The 16,479-nt window shown below is 40.1% G+C and overlaps 1 protein-coding gene across 1 annotated transcript in view; it reads left to right on the top strand.

Moving 5' to 3' along the window:
- Positions 1-15,678, top strand: part of ST6GALNAC3 (ST6 N-acetylgalactosaminide alpha-2,6-sialyltransferase 3) — a 351,382-nt gene extending 335,704 nt beyond the window's left edge. The window contains exons 4-5 of the mRNA XM_027824999.3: positions 7,356-7,463; positions 12,587-15,678. Coding sequence (XP_027680800.1) covers positions 7,356-7,463; positions 12,587-12,773 — 295 coding nt within the window. The 3' untranslated portion in view covers positions 12,774-15,678. The remainder of the gene's footprint in view (positions 1-7,355; positions 7,464-12,586) is intronic.
- The last annotated feature ends 801 nt before the right edge of the window (positions 15,679-16,479 follow it).

The raw sequence follows: 16,479 nt of genomic DNA, 5'->3' as shown, positions 1-16,479 counted from the left end.
AGAGAAGAAGCAGGGCCTCCCCACTGTCCAGGAGGGTTGGCCCAACACCTGATGAAAACATGCGGCAGCCTCCCTGGGAGAAGATGCAGTATGGACACAGACACTGAGTTCTGAGGTGTTCCAGGGGCACTGTGCCTCTTTAAGACAAAATACCTCTCAGAGCTCACTGAGGGCGTGTGTGCTCCATGCTAGCTGTAACACAGACCCAAGCTTTAAAAGCACAGTTTGGTCTCAGATATTGAACAGCTCACAGAAAACTCTGATCATGTTGGAAGGACCCTAGATGATATGAAACCTCCTGCTTCACGGATCGTAGCTGGGAATTCATTTAAGCCAATAGACTTAAGTACATCTACTTAATTTATCAAGGGATCAATCCTGATCCAGCAGGAGTCAATGGGAAAATGCCTGCTGATTTCAGTGCTGCAGTGTCAGGATGAAATGAGAGAGAGCACCTTCAAAAACAAGTGTATTACGTTTTTCATCTGCCCCTCCTGCTTGGGCCCCAGGAAGTTCTAGTATTTTAAACTGTCAATGTTGAGTTTGTTCAATTGTTTAAAAAATATATATTTTTAAATGAAGCAAAAAATGGATATCTGGTTAGTTATACTGGCCAAATGCTCTTTGTACTAGTATGCAGTGCAAGCCTAAATGCTGGAACAATTTGTATAGTGGGGGTGCTGAGAGCTATTGAACGAAACTGTAAACCCTGCATATAATGGAATCCACTTCAAGCCAGGGGGTGCAGCAGCACCCCTACTTCCAGCACCTGTGCCCCACCCATTGATTTCTCCAAATCAGGAATTAAAACAAGAGGAGAAAAAATTGCCGTCCTGACTGAGATTGATAGCCTAATTTGTCATGCTCGTTATCTCATCCAGGAATCAGAAACTGGCACATCAAAGGCTGTTTAAAAAAAATTTTAAATATTCACTGCAGAACTGCCCATTGGAAAGGATCGTCCACCCAATCATGGGATTATCCATTTATTTAAAAATTGAAGAGCTAAGTTTAAAAATACCTGTAAAATTATGAAACAATTGAATTTGTGCTTGAACAAAGAAAAGAGCTTCCTGGGATTTTTCTATTAGAAGCAGAAATTTGATGACGCTCGAACTTTTACCTAATTTGAACGCACTCAGCCTTAATCTTTAAAAAAAGATTTGATGCCGTCTGTTTTCCCCTGTTTAGAGAGAAATCCAATTTTTTCTTTGTTTAGCCTATACCAGAACATATTAATAGGTGTCAAAGATTGGTTTTTGTTTTCTAGCCCAGCATGAAACATACTACTCTTTTCTTTACCAAGTTTCATAAGTTTTCCCACCTTTTAAACAGCTTTGTAGCATACTATGAAGCTCGAGGAAAAGACATCTGTCTGATTGTCTTATATTTTAAGATAATCAAATATAAGGTTTCACGTATCACATATTGCAGTAGCAGCAGAGACATGCCATTATTGGACAAAGCCAAATATGGTAAGGTATATTTAACAGCTCATAAAACTGCCGGAAAGTGAAAGTCTAAGGGCTAACTCTTGTCCCTGTCTGCGCAGGCTTAAGCAGATTCTGAACAAGCCACTGTCCCCTCAGTGGGGGAAATGTACTGCTTGCAAAGCAACCAAATCCCACACCTGCCCCAGCAGTGGAGTCCATGACTTCATACCCTTAAGAACTGGAGAGTGATTTTTTAAAAAGGCAGCTTTGTAAAGAAAGAGCACCTCCCCAAAGCTGCAGTAGCATGCTATCACAGGTAACAAGCCTCATGGATAGGGGGAAAGCAGTAGATATGATATATCTCAACTTTACTAAGGCTTTTCATACTGTCTCATGTGACCTTCTTATAATCAAACTGGAGAAATATAGCCTACATCAGCGTGGGCAAACTTTTTGGCCTGAGGGCCACATCTGGTTGCCAAACTGTATAGAGGGCCAGGTAGGGAAGGCTATGCCTCCCCAAACAGCCTGCCCTCACCCCACCCCGCAGAACTCCTGACCCATCCAACCCCCCCTGCTTCTTGTCCCCTGACTGCCCCCTCCCAGGACTCCCCCACTCCTAACCGCCCCCCTGGGACTCCACCCCCTATCCAACGCCCCCTGCTCCCTGTCCCCTGACTACTCCGACCCCTGTCCACACCCCCGCCCCCTGACAGCCTCCCTGGGACTCCCACGCCAATCCAACCCCCACTGTTCCCAGTCCCCTGACCGCCTCCCCAAAAACCTCCACCCCATCCAACCGCTCCCTGTCCCCTGACTGCCCCCCGGGACTCCCTGCCCCTTATCCAACCTCCCCCTGCTCCCTGCCCCCTTACCATGCTGCTCAGAGCGGCAGGACTGGAAGCGCCGGAGTGTTGCCCGCGCAACGAGCTGAGGCTGCGGGTGAGGGGGGACAATGGGGAAGGGGCCAGGGGCTAACCTCCCCGGCCGGGAGCTCAAGAACTGGGCAGGACGGTCCCAATGTGTTTGCCGGAGTTGGCCCACCTCTGGCCTAGATGAACCGACTATAAAGTGGGTGCACAACTGGCTGGGAAACCGTACTCACTGAACAGTTCTCAATGGTTCACAATCGAGCTGGAAGGGCATATCAAGTGGAGTCCCTCAGGGTTCTCTCCTGTGTCCAGTTCTATTAAATATTATCATAAATGATTTAGATAATGGCATGAGAGTACACTTATAAAGGTTGTAGACAATACAAAGCTGGGAGGGGCAGCAAGAACTTTGGCAGACAGCATTAAAACTCGAAATGATCTTGACAAACTGAGAAATGGTTTGAATTAAAAAGGATGAAATTAAATAAGAACAAATACAAAGGAAGGAATAATCAATTGTACAAATACAAAATGGGAAATGACTGACTAGAAAGGAGAACTGAAGAAAAGGATCTGGGATAGTGGATCACAAACTAAATATGAGTATTGTTTGGAGTAGACACTGAGCAGACAGTTGGTTTTCTGAATGAAATCACTTCAAGGGTTTTAATTTTCAAATCTAAAATATTTAAAGTCTGTATGCTGAGAGGTTCTGGGCACCTTCCACTCATTCTATTTTCAGTGGAAGTGGAGACTATTAAGCACATCAGGATTAGGCCTTAAAGTGCTGGTTCATTTTGCTCACGGGTATGTAAAAGCATGCACAGTGTAAGGTGTTTTTGTGTCTGTGTGCGTGCTAAAATATGAACATGTTAAAAGAAAAAAATCTGCAAAGATGGGATTTGGCATGATCCAGTGGGTAGAACACTGGGCTGGTCAGCAAGATAGCTGGGTTGTTTTCATACCTTTAACACTTGTGTGACCTGGGCCAAGTCATTTCATCTTTTTGTGCCTCAGTTTTTCCATAAAATGGATATAGTGGTATTTACAAAAACTGGTCAAAATATTTGACAGAACAGTTTTTCCACTGAAAAATGGAGTTTCATCAAAAGTGACATTTTCCATGGGAAATATCATTTTCAACTTTTCAAAGACTGATCGAGAAAGTAAAAAAAGTTTAATTTCAAATTGAAATTTTAATTTTGTTTTAATTTAATTTTAAATTTAAAGTTCTTCCCCATCTCCTTTTTGCTTTGTGACACAGAATACAATGAAACAGATGATGTAAAGGGTTTTTTTCTTTTCCCTTTCCCATTAACTCTTTAAAGTTTCTTCACTTTAGAAAAGTTACATACGGGCAGAGTTTCTGGTTTTTCTTTTGGGATTCTGTAACTTTTCAAAGCTTCCCAAAGTAGGAGAAGATACATTGGGGAAAAGGGAAAAAGTGGGAGTGAGGGGGGCTTGGGAAACCCTGGTTGTTTTTCATTTTATCGGACTCAGTGGCAAAAAGAGGGCCAGGGGAGAAAAATGAAAATGTGATGTTTTCCAAAAAAGTAATTTGCAAAAACTTTTTAAATGAAAAATTGTTCTATTTTGAACCCTGAGAAACACAAACTTAGACATTTTTAATTTTTTTCCAAAATTGTTTTTCTGTGTGTTGACCACATCTAATATTTACCCACCTGTGTGAAAAGCGTGTTAAGATCTACAGATGACAAGCACTCTCTAGACCTGATGCTACTCTATCGACGTCTATGGAAGCTGAGCCATTATTGCATACCACTTGAATCTGTGCTCAGTTTGAGCCAAACATTCAGATCAGTGTTTCTTGTTAAGGTTTTGAGGCAAAGAGTATTTTTTAATAAATGAAAAAAGCCCTTTGAGCAAAAGGAACCAGATGGAAATCAGAGGTTAAGAACATGTGTATTTTCTCTAGTGTTATTTGAATGCCAACCCAGATTTCTGTTTATATGTTATCTAAGCTTTTTCCCAGATACCTAATTTGCCATTTGATGTGCAAATTCTTAACAAATTATTAGTTCTCTACATTTTGTACGGAACTATCATCAATCTTTTCTAGCTCAGTTATAGAAAAATCCCATAAATATAAAACTGCAGTGTTTTGAAACTTGAGATTTGCAAATAACTTTTAAACTCATTCATTCTTTAAAAAATTGAAGTGAGTGATATTTTAAACAGACACAGTCACATCCAAGGCCCCAGTTCAGCAAGATACTTAAGTACGTGCCCAGCTTTAAGCATGTTAGTCCTATTGGCTCCATTTGAACTACTTGTGCTTAAAGTTAAGCACATACTTAAATACCTTGCTGAATCAGGGCCTTAGTTAGGAGCGTGAATTAAATCCCAATAACTAACATTTCTCTGAAGCCCTAATCCTAGGAGATTAGGCAAAATAAGCTTTTAATTTACAAGATAAATAGACCAAATAACTTTTGCTGACCATTGCCTTGTTTTCACATTTTCTGTATTGCTTTCATTAATATGTCAAAAATATGTTTATAGTATCAATAGGTGTTACATTTCATCCAGAACTCCCTTTATTTTTAATTGTTTTCCTTCATTAGCCACATATCTTCAGGAAGAAGAAAGAAAAGAAATGTTTGTTTTAAAGAACATACTCTGTATTCTGTCACGTACTCCATCTCCCAGGGAAGGTATCTGGAAACTTACTCTGCTATTTTTATTTATCCTGTCAGTGTAGTATATTGATGAGAGGACTAAAGTCCAGTGGTGTTAAAACAAGACATGAAATATTGATTAATTCTTTTTAAGATTCCTTTTTACTCCTGAGCATAGCAGATTTCAGATGCTACTGTCAATATAGGACTGTCCAATAAGCCTCTGTTATCGGAAAGGTCCTGATCTTCATAGTGCTCTGATAAATGGTTCTTATGATCTTAAATGGTTAGCCCAAGGTTAGTGTGCTTCTTCTGCTAGAGCAGGAAGCTTGTTAGAAGCGGTGCAGTACTCTGAATTAACTGCTTTTGAATACCCACTTCAGTTCCCCATGATTAGATTGGGAATTGTGGAAAGCTTGCATATTTCTCTATAGTAGGCAATAGGAAAAACTTCTGCCTAGAATAACTGGAGAAACTTGGGGGGGGAGAGGGGGAGGAGAAGACAGATAAAGAGATTTAGAGAGAGTGGAAAAAGTGAGCCAACATCCAAAGCAGGTAATAAAGAGCACTAAGAAAATGCACAAACTACTAGAAGCAATTTACCTGTGGCAGTTGCAGCATGTAGCAGCATTTCAAAGTGTAAAAAGAAATAGGAGTGTAGAAAACCAAAAGGAATAATATGCTTTGAAAAGGCATATAAGTGGCTCATAGCTTACATTTCATTGTTAATAAACTAGCTGAAAGGTCATATTTTAAATTATATGTCTGTATGCCTATTTAACATCACAGCACTGATAGCACCGTTCCTCTGAGAGAAGAGCAAGTAAAATTAAGCAGTTTCTGATTATAAGTACATCAGTTACCAAAGTACAACACTATTCAGAGCCAGTCTGGTGAAAGATTGATAGCTTTCACTTATCACCCTCCCTTATTTGCACATGGATACTTTCTTCAGCACTAACTTATAATATTATGATACTGATTCTGGTTTCCCTGGTGGTCTCTTTGGTGCACAAAGGCAGCTGAATCAGATATCTGGCATTTCTCCTGGTAAAAGAGAATTTTCTATGTGCGGTAAAGCTGAATGGCTCTACACTGCCCCCAACACACAGATATTTTGGGGAGTTCCAGGAGAAGAGGCGGTGTAGCCAAAGCACCTCTTGCCACAGCAAGTCCCTTTGGGAGGGCCTTTGCACCCAAACTTAATTTAGAGCAACCCTTAGGCTGCTTTAGCTTGTGATGGAGAACAGACAGGTCACTGGCTGTGCCCAGAATCTGGGGGCTACAAAGGTGGCATACAGCCATCTTGCCCCCTCTCCTTCCCCTCACCCCACATCTTCCTGAACTGAGCTCAGTCTTAGGGCTACATTTAGCTAGCTTTGTGACTTGATGTAAACATTTACCACATGGATTTTTATTATTAATATTTAGTTAATCTCACTAGAATGGAAAGGCACATACTTTCTCTAAGAAAAGCTGGACATTAACCAGTTTGTAGGCAGGGTAGGATTCACAAAGGTATTTAAATGGGAGTTAGGCACCTAAGTATGTTTGTGAATCCCACCTTTAGTGCCTAGCATATTCCTTTTTATTAGAGATATTAAAGCAACATCTCTTGCTTGCTCTGTTCACGTGGGAAGTTCTGTTGACTCCCAGTAGTGCTGCTTGTGTGAATAATGTGAACAGGATTTGACCTTTATTAAAGAATATATGTTTTCTCAAATAGGAGCCATTTGGAAACTGTGGGCCAGATGCTTATTTATCTGATTAGTTCTCATTCATGCAAGTGGTCCTATTGCTTTCAATGGAACTAGTTGCATGAGTAAAGGTTCCCAAACCAGACCATATTCCCTTACACCTCCCTCCCTGATACAACTATGTCATCTCAGTGAATGACACAGAGTTTTATTTTTCAAAGCAGCCTTCAATTCTACCAGGTGATTGTCAACACAACCTTAAAAGTTGCATTTTGTGTGTAAACTTACAATATTCATGTAACATACATGACATTGTAGTAATAATTCTTGTGTACATGAAGATGTGTGTATATATAGGTCGGTACACACATCCCTTTTAATTTGACTTCTGGCAGTGATTGTTATCTTTCATCTATTATGCTACATTAATTTGGCTTTCAAATGTACAAATAAATGATTCCCCACCTTACGGGACATGAGTTATTTGACTTCAGATATTTATTTAGCATATGGTTTTTCTTCTGTGGGCTGTAGCCTGAGGCCCCAACCTGGAAAGAATGAGAGAACACCTATAACAATTCAAAATAATTGTATATTTTTGACAGATTGTCAAGTTGCTTAATGCCTTTGGCCCAGGTAACAGTGATATTTCTTTGATAAAGTGTTAGTAATTTCTCATTGCAATTTGTTGTGTTTGATGCTGTATTTTTACAGAGTCCAGTCAGGTTCATATCTCAGCACTGGGTGGTTTACCTTAATTCTGGCTATGGACGCCTGCTATGGAATTCATGTCTATGGGATGATAAATGACACCTACTGCAAGTAAGATCACAGGAAATTATTTTCATGCATCTACAATTCTGATACCTTGTCCAAAAATTCACAGTTCATTTTAATATAATAAATCTGAGGAATCCTTTTCCAAGTGTTTTGCATTGATGTGATGCTATATTGTCAGTGTATTTAGTTCTGATATGGTATTTGTTGATAAAATAAAAAACATTTATAAAACTTGAATGTCAAATGTCATAAGGAACTTTTTTAATCAAAGACTTTCAGCAGTCTTGGAGTTCGCTGGGAAACGGAGAACATTTTTGCTCTTTTGACAAAGTGTACTTGTTTTCACCGCTCAAAAATGTCTATACAAGAAATATTAATCTATTAGCTCACAGAATGCCAAATGCTCTTGGAAATGCGGAACTGATTATCTCAGGATGGTTACCCGAAACTATATTTCATCACTAAATGAGCAACCTGTCTGAACTTTATTTCTAGATATATATTTGGTCGGCTTTGAGTAGCTGGGGGGTTTCTCACTGGAAAACAAAACAAGTCCTCTGAGCTTTATCAGCATAGTGTGACATAAATTCCTACCAACAACTGTTGGTGATCTAGCATTGTCATACATCATATCCTATTATCATACATCATATCCTATTATCATAAGTGCAACCACCATCTTAAAAATCCAAATCAGATATTTTTACTCTATAGCATAAAGATAATGGAATATATAGTAGACACGTTGCTTATTCACAAAAGCAGGAAATTTAGTCAAGTGACGTAAAATAATAAAGCAAGCCACATTTTATGTTAGCAGGGCTAGTTCAAGCAAATCTGGAGCCTCTGTAACCATTTGATTGGGCGCCTCAGCTCCCAGGGTAAAGTGTAGAACTTCTACCTCTGCCCACACCCTTGCCATTCTCTCTCCTCCATACTGGACAGCTCAATGCTCATTGCCACCAGGACATGGAGAAAGGCGTTAATGCTCCAAACTTGGCTCTTTAAAGTTAGGCACCTACATAAGAGGATGATTTTCAGAACTCAGCTCCTGGTAAATGACCTAAACAACCTTGTGGAAGGTTGGACTCTTAGCCAGCAAGCCCCCTCTGAACTGGGCATAGCTTAGCAGCTCTTTCCTGTCTAGCATCCCCTGCCAAAGGTTGATCTGGTCCTGCAGTGGTTCACCGCTTCTTGCAACTCAGCCCTCTGGCCAGATCACTCTAAAGTCTGTCCCCTTCCAGAGTAACAGAAGGTACAACTAAAAGTCCAGAAACATCCCCACACAAATACTTCTGCCTCCTCTTGGGCTATTACTCAGTCCATCCTTGAAGCTGTCTTGCCCTCAGAGCAACCTTGAACTTAGTCGTCCTTACATTGGGCTTGTACACCCTTTACTCAGGGCTGGCAGGGGAATGCAGGCTCACCCTCTGCTCTGGGTTCTAGCCCTAGGACCCTGTATTAAGCAACTAGGTCTGCTCCTTTAGACATACTGCCGTTTTCCTGGGCCACTTCCTACCTCTGAGCCCCTTGTGCTGCTTCCATGTAGCCTGTGCTTAAAGCAGTCTCTCAGGCCTCTGGCTTCTCCCTAAGTCCTTCCAGCTTCTTTTTTCTTCTACTGGAACACTGACCCCTCAGGACTCCCTCTCTGTACCTTTCCCCCTTTCCAGGGCTCACCACAGCAATTGATGCTGTCTCCAAGCCCTTCTTCTGTCTGCCTGCCTCAGGCCCTTCCCAGAGATAGGAAACTCCTTATCTCCTCTCTCCTGGGTTTCTCTGTCCTGAGTCCGCTCAACAAGACCTCACTTCCTCCTTTTATGAAGAAGACCCAGCTCCTTCCCAGCTGGAGCTAATAACAAATCAAGTCTGACACACCATGCAGATGCAGCAAAGTGGGCTAATTGGCTGTCAGATTCCTGTTAACCTTTGATTCAGCTGTGTAGTAGACACCCCATCACAGGGTCGTCCAGACTGAAAGGAGATGTGTTGTTATTTGGAAAACATTACAAAGGCCATGAGAAAAGGAGAGACATATCTCAAGTTTTTCATAGATTCCAAGGCCAGAAGGCACCGTTGTGATCATCTAGTTGGACTTACTGTATAGCACAGGCCATAGACTTCCTCAAAATAATTCCGAGAGCAGATCGTTTAGAAAAACTTACAGTCTTAATTTTAAAATGGTCAGTGATGGGGAATCCACCATAACTCTTCGTAAATTGTTCCAATGGTTCGTTACTCTCACATTTCCACCTTAGTTCCAGTCTGAATTTGTCTAGCTTCAACTTCCAGCCATTGGATCATGTTATACCTTTCTTTGCTAGATTAGAAAGCCCATTATTAAATATTTGTTCCCCATGTAGATACTTATAGACTGTAATCAAGTCACCCTATTAACCTTCTCTTTGTTAAGCTAAATAGATTGAGCTCTTTGAGTCTAGCAATGTAAGCCATGTTTTCTAATTCTTTAATCATTCTTGTGGCTCTTCTCTGAACCCTCTTCAATTTATCAACATCCTTCTTCAATTGTGGACACCAGAACTGGACAAAGTATTCCAGTGTGGTCACAGCTGTGTCAAATACAGAGGTCAAATAACCTCTGTACTCCTATTGAAGACTCCCCTGTTTACGCATCTGAGGATCACATTAGGTCTTTTGGCCACAGCGTCACTTTGGGAGCTCATGTTCAGCTAAATATTCACCAGGACCCCCAAATCTTTTTCAGAGTATTGATTCCTAGGATAGAGTCCCCCATTCTGTAAGTATGGCCTACATTCTTTGTTCCTAGTTGTATACATTTACATTTAGCCATACAAAATGCATATTATTTGTTTGCACCCAGTTTACCAAGAGATCCAGATCGCCCTGTATCTGTGACCTGTCCTCCTCATTATTTACCACTCCACCAATTTTTGTATCATCTGAAAACTTTATCAGTGATGATTTTGTTTTCTTCTAGGTCATTGATTCATTGATAAAAATGTTTGAGCATTGGGCCAAGAATTGATCACTGCAGCACCCCATTGAACAAAGACCCACTCAGTAACAATTCCCCATTTACTGTTACATTTTGAGACCCATATGTTAGCCAGTTTTTAGTCCATTTAATGTGTGCCACGTTAATTTTATATCGTTCTAGTTTTTAATCAGAATGTTGTGCGGTACCATGTCAAATGCCAACATACTGACGTATATTATATCAATACTATTACCTTTAATAGGCAGCAGGTTTAAAACAAACAAAAGGAAGTATTTCTTCATACAACGTCAGTCAACCTGTGGAACTCTTTGCCAGAGGATGTTGTGTAGGCCAAGACAATAACAGTGTTCAAAAAAGAGCTAGGTAAATCCACGGAGGATAGGTCCATCAATGGCTATTAGCCAGGGTGGGCAGGGATGGTGTCCCTAGCCTCTGTTAGCCAGAAGCTGGGAATGGGCGATAGGATGGATCACTTGATGATTGCCTGTTCTGTTCATTCCCTCTGAGGCACCTGGCATTGGCCAGTGTTGGAGGACAGGATAGTGAGCTAGATGGACCTTTGGTCTAACCCAGTATGGCCGTTCTTATGTTCTTTCTTTATCAACCAAACTTGTAATCTCATTAAAGAAAGATATCAAGTTAGTTCGACAGGATTAGTTTTCCTTAAACCCTGTTGATTGGCATTAATTACATTACAATCCTTTAATTCTTTATTAATCGATTCCCATATCAGCCACTCTATTATCTTGTCTGGGATCAATGTCAGGGTGACTGGATCAATGTCAGGCTATAATTGCCAGGGTCATCCTGTTTGCCCTTTATAAAAATTGGCCCAACATTAGTTTTCTTCCAGTCTTGTGGAATTTCCCTAGTGCTCCAAGACTTATTGAAAATCAGCATTAATGGTCCAATGAACTCCTCAGCAAGCCCTTTTAAAACTCTTGGATGCAAGTTATCTGAACCTGCTGATTTAAAAATATCTGACTTTAGTAGCTTCTGTTTAATATCCTCCAAAGGTACTAGTGGAATGTAAAAAGTGTTATTATCACCATATGGTGAGACTGTATCATCTGTTTTTCCCCAAATAGAGAACAGAAATATTTACTGAACACATCTGCCTTTTCTACATTATTATTGGTAATTCTACCATTTCCATCTAGTAATGGACCAATACTATTGTCAGGATTCTTTTTGTTCCTAATGTATTTTAAAATCTTCTTCTTGTCTTTAACTCTGCTGGCCATAGAGTTCTCCTTGTATCCCTTTACTTCCCTTATCAATTTTCTAGACATCCTAACTTCTGATTTATATTCATTACTATCAACTTCCCCTTTCTTCTATTTGTTGTATATTATGTTTTTATTATTTCTTACAGCTGCCTTCACTTCCCGTCTAAATAAAGTTGTCCCCATAGAGCTCAGGCAGTGTTCCTCGCTACACAGCCCTGACACAGAATCAGTAAACAACACAATAACATTTCACCGTGTCCCTGATAGGTGCAGTTCTGGTTGCATTGCCTGATTAGAAGATATTTTGTTTGTTTTAGCTTAATCACTTGCTAGGAACAACAGAGCAAGAAAGATCCCCCTCCTCTTTTGCTTGCTAATATAACTGCCCTGTGCCCTAGTCAGCCAACCAAGGGCCTGTTGCGGGGACTAGGACTACCCAATGAGAGCCTTCCATTTAGAGATACTGACACATTGGCTAACTTTTGCAGTAGGACAAGCCAGGGGGAGTGCCCTCTAGGCCCTGACCATAATCCTATGCTAATTAGTAAGGCCAGTGAAGCTTAAGGACCTGTATTTATTTATTTGATCTATTAAAATGCACACAAACCATACTGTGCATATACTATAATGGAAAGATTTCTTACATGATAGACACATGGATGGGATTCCAGTGAATACAATTACAGTGTATATAATAAAAAGAAAAGGAGTACTTGTGGCACCTTAGAGACTAACAAATTTATTTGAGCATAAGCTTTCGTGAGCTACAGCTCACTTTATCAGATGCATACGAAAGCTTATGCTCAAATAAATTTGTTAGTCTCTAAGGTGCCACAAGTACTCCTTTTCTTTTTGCGGATACAGACTAACACGCCTGCTACTCTGAAACCTGTCAGTGTATATAATGGATTTCCTGGAAAATGTATTAATGTGTATCTGTGTTTTGTTTTCTTTCCCAGGTCAGAAGCCTTTCGAAAGGTCCCTTACCATTATTATGAGCCAGGAAGAGATGAATGTGATGAGTACTTTCTGCATGAAAATGCTCCCTATGGAGGTCATAGATTTATCACAGAAAAGAAAGTATTTGCTAAATGGGCCAAGAAGCACACAATAATATTTACACACCCCAACTGGACACTGTCTTGATGTTGGTTCTTTAGTAGCATACTATTACAAAAATGCCTCAGTTTACAATGATCTTGCTTACATCTGATGGACGTTCTCACACACTAGATAAACTAAACTAAAACTCGATGATAGAGAAGTTGATGGTTCAGCTGTTAAGCAAAACTTACTAGTTTGTGGAAGGCAGATGAGTTGCTTATTTTATCACTAAGGGTTATATACCACATAATGCACTTTACATTTTGACTGCATTTTAATTCAAGACAACAGTCGTTTCCAGATAGTAGTGATTTCATGTTATATACAAGCATGCCCACAGAGTGGTGGCCCTTAGAAACTTTCCAGTTGCCTTAGGTAATTAAAATGACTATTTGCAGTTATGACAGGTTTCAGAGTAGCAGCCGTGTTAGTCGGTATTCGCAAAAAGAAAAGGAGTACTTGTGGCACCTTAGAGACTAACTACTTTATTTGAGCATAAGCTTTCGTGAGCTACTTGCATCCGTGTAGCAAACGAAAGCTTATGCTCAAATAAATTTGTTAGTCTCTAAGGTGCCACAAGTACTCCTTTTCTATTTGCAGTTAGTTAACCTCAAGATTTGCCGTACTAAAGGTAACTTCCTACAGGCAAATACAAAGATAGTAGATTCTGAGGTTACTATATCTATTTATCTTACATACAACTTGATAAATGTTAAGGACCACCAATGTGGCAGTATGTATATACTTTCCCATGCATCCACACTGGGTGTGCTAAAATTAGAGATGGGGTAAATAATGATTCCTGAACTGAAGGTAACTCCCCTGTGCAAAGATATTCAGAGCTCAAAGGCCGATAGGTAACACAGACGCTCAGGTTACCTACTTACTTCCATATCGGTTGGCCTCCATCATCTTGAATGATGTAATTCATCTGGACACTGTCTCAAATTGCAGTATTTTTGGAGGATGACATTCCAGCATCCACCAACATTAGTTCACTTTTTTATGACATCACCCTAAATTGTACCTGCTTTTTGAAACAATAGCTCTACAAATGGTGTAAAAACATGTTGGTGGGGGAGGCTTAGGGATACAAAGACAGGACTTGGAGCACAAAACTCCTGAGTTCTGATCCCAGTTTTAACACTGAATCCCTTGCAACCTTGGACAATTTGTTTCACCTTTCCGCCTCAGTTTTTCCACCTTTAAAAATGGGGATAATATTTATCTACCTCACAAAGGTCTTGTGAGGATTAATTAATGTCCATCAAGTGTTTTGAAGGTGAAAAATGGTATATAAGCATTTATTATTATGGCAACACCTATGGCACTTGGCATACATTCTTGTATGTTGGCTGTTTGAGGAGAGTGGCAGCCATGTCAGGGTCTGATCCTGCATGATGCTGTGCCCCTCCTTTTATACTGTGTGTTCTTCCTAATGCTGAGCTCCCTCCACTTTCAGTTGGAGTTGAGGGTTCTCAGTGCCTCACAGGATTATCGCATTAATGGGGCAGCTCTTGAGTTTTAATACTTGCCCATCTCTAATTCAAATACACTGTTCAAAGTAAACCATCATTTATTTCAACTGCAGCAGAACCATTTTTGATTTGAAAATAATTCAGCTAAACATGTGACCTTTTTTACTGTATTTAAATTAACGTTTAAGTCTCTTTCAGTTCGAAACATTTCCTAAGAACGTTTTAGCACCTGGAATGTCAGCTTCAACACTGTAAAAGCCAATACTGTGAAACTTGAAAGAAGTGTGTGTGGAACGTTGCACACAGGTGCACTCACACTATTAAACAGGAAACTTTGTATGCTTTTGTAAATCATGAAAAGGGGAAAGGAAAAACCTATTTTTACATGTTTGCAGTGTTGTTATAGCCGTGCTGGTCCCAGGATATGAGAGAGACAATTACCTCACCTTTCTTGTCTCTCTATTTTTACATGTAAATATTTGTATACTGACTGAATTGCCTAATGTATATTTGTATATGTAAATCTATATTTGATATGTCCAGAGCATATATATTCTTTTTCATCATCATTAAGTGCCACTCTTCTATAATGAAGAGGAAACACCATTCCCCTTTGTTGTTGAGAGTGATGTCCGTGTTTCTTCTCCATTTCCCTTGGACTATGCCACTGGCTTTTTCCATTGAAGCATCTTCCTGATGGCTTTTAAAATACATGAGCTTTCTCCTCTTATTACCTATTGTGTGCCATAGATGTGCCTGGTTCGTAGTAGGCACAACCCTGATGGGCTTGGGTTAAGGCACTGGACTAAGCCTTGGGTGATTTAGGTTCAATGCCTGGTTCTGTTGCAGGTCACTTGATCTCTCTCTGCCTTAGTTCCCCATTTGCAGAATGAGAATTATCACATTTCCTTACCCCATCCTTTGTCTTTTTCTTTGACTGCAAGCTTGTCAAGCCAGATACTGTCATGCACAATGTGTCTGTACAGTGCCTTGCACAATGGGGCCCCAATCTCAATTCGGGCCTGTAGGCACTTACATAATATATAAATAATAAAAATAACTCTTAAAATGCCTCCTCCCCCAAGAGTTTAAAATCAGCAAGGACTGAAATAAAGCAAGGATGGGGAAAGGGTAATGGAAGGATGAAGGTTGCAGCTGTGAGCCCATGAGCTAATTTGCTATGTGCATACATATCTTGTCAATTTGATTGGATAGATAGAAAGTTAATAAAAGGAGCTGCAATGAGGGATTTAAAGGAAGAACAAAGGATGTAGGGCACACTGCGCTACGGGGGATGTTCTCTGCATACTGTGAAGGGCAACATGGGGAACTGTATGAAGTCATTGTGGGGAAAGGAACCCAAAGGGTGAACATCAGGAGAGACAAGGTGGCAGAATTAAAGGGGTTAATGGGAAAGAAGGGGTGACTAGTGATGAGATATGGGCAGAAATTGTGTATGTGGGTGAGAGGAGCCTTCATGTGAGAGAAAATCTTGCATGATTCCTCAAATCTATAGCCTACAATTCTACAATATACACTGTGGCAAAATGCTCTCCATCCCCTCTCTCAAAAATAGCAATTTTTTTCCCACAATAAGGACAGAATAAAGACCTTGGGTGATCCTTTATCCACATGTTGAAAGGACAATATTTCAATATCATTCCAGCATAAAGGCAAGATAGTTTCAAGATAATTGGAACTTGTTCAGATCAACATAGATCTGATGTAAAGTGTGTGAAGCCTTATTCTGAAAAATAAACAGAGCCAATGCAAATATTTAATACAATTATACAACATCCTCCAAGAGTAATCAGGACATCCCACTCACAAATCCACAAATGGTGTTTTACATTAATATAAAAAACAGGAGACCTAAACTGGTTTAAAATTTGCAATGTGTGTTTACAGATAGTGGTTAAAACACATTCTGCTAAAGAAGGCCAATCTTTTGTATGTATTCAGTTCTGACTTTGCATTCTGTTCCGCATTTAGAGTATATTATATGGGGGGAAAGTGCAGCATGGCTTAGTGGATATGGCACTGGATTGGGACACAGGAGAGGAGAGTCTAATCACTGCGGTGCTATTGGCTGGATGTGTGACCTTAGGCTAGTCACCACTCTATGCCTCAGTTTCCCCATCTGGAAAAGAAGGATCAAGATACTGACCTTTATACAGCACTTTGAGATCTACTGATGACAAGTGCTACGTAAGAACTAGGTGGTATTATTATTTCTTTAAGGACTATAGAGTTTCTGCGTAAATGTTCAC

This window comes from Chelonia mydas, chromosome 8 (assembly GCF_015237465.2).
Source record: "Chelonia mydas isolate rCheMyd1 chromosome 8, rCheMyd1.pri.v2, whole genome shotgun sequence".
NCBI classification, from domain to species: Eukaryota; Metazoa; Chordata; order Testudines; family Cheloniidae; genus Chelonia; species Chelonia mydas.
Note: the sequence above shows the minus strand (reverse complement) of the source record. Positions and strands in the feature narration are given on the sequence as shown.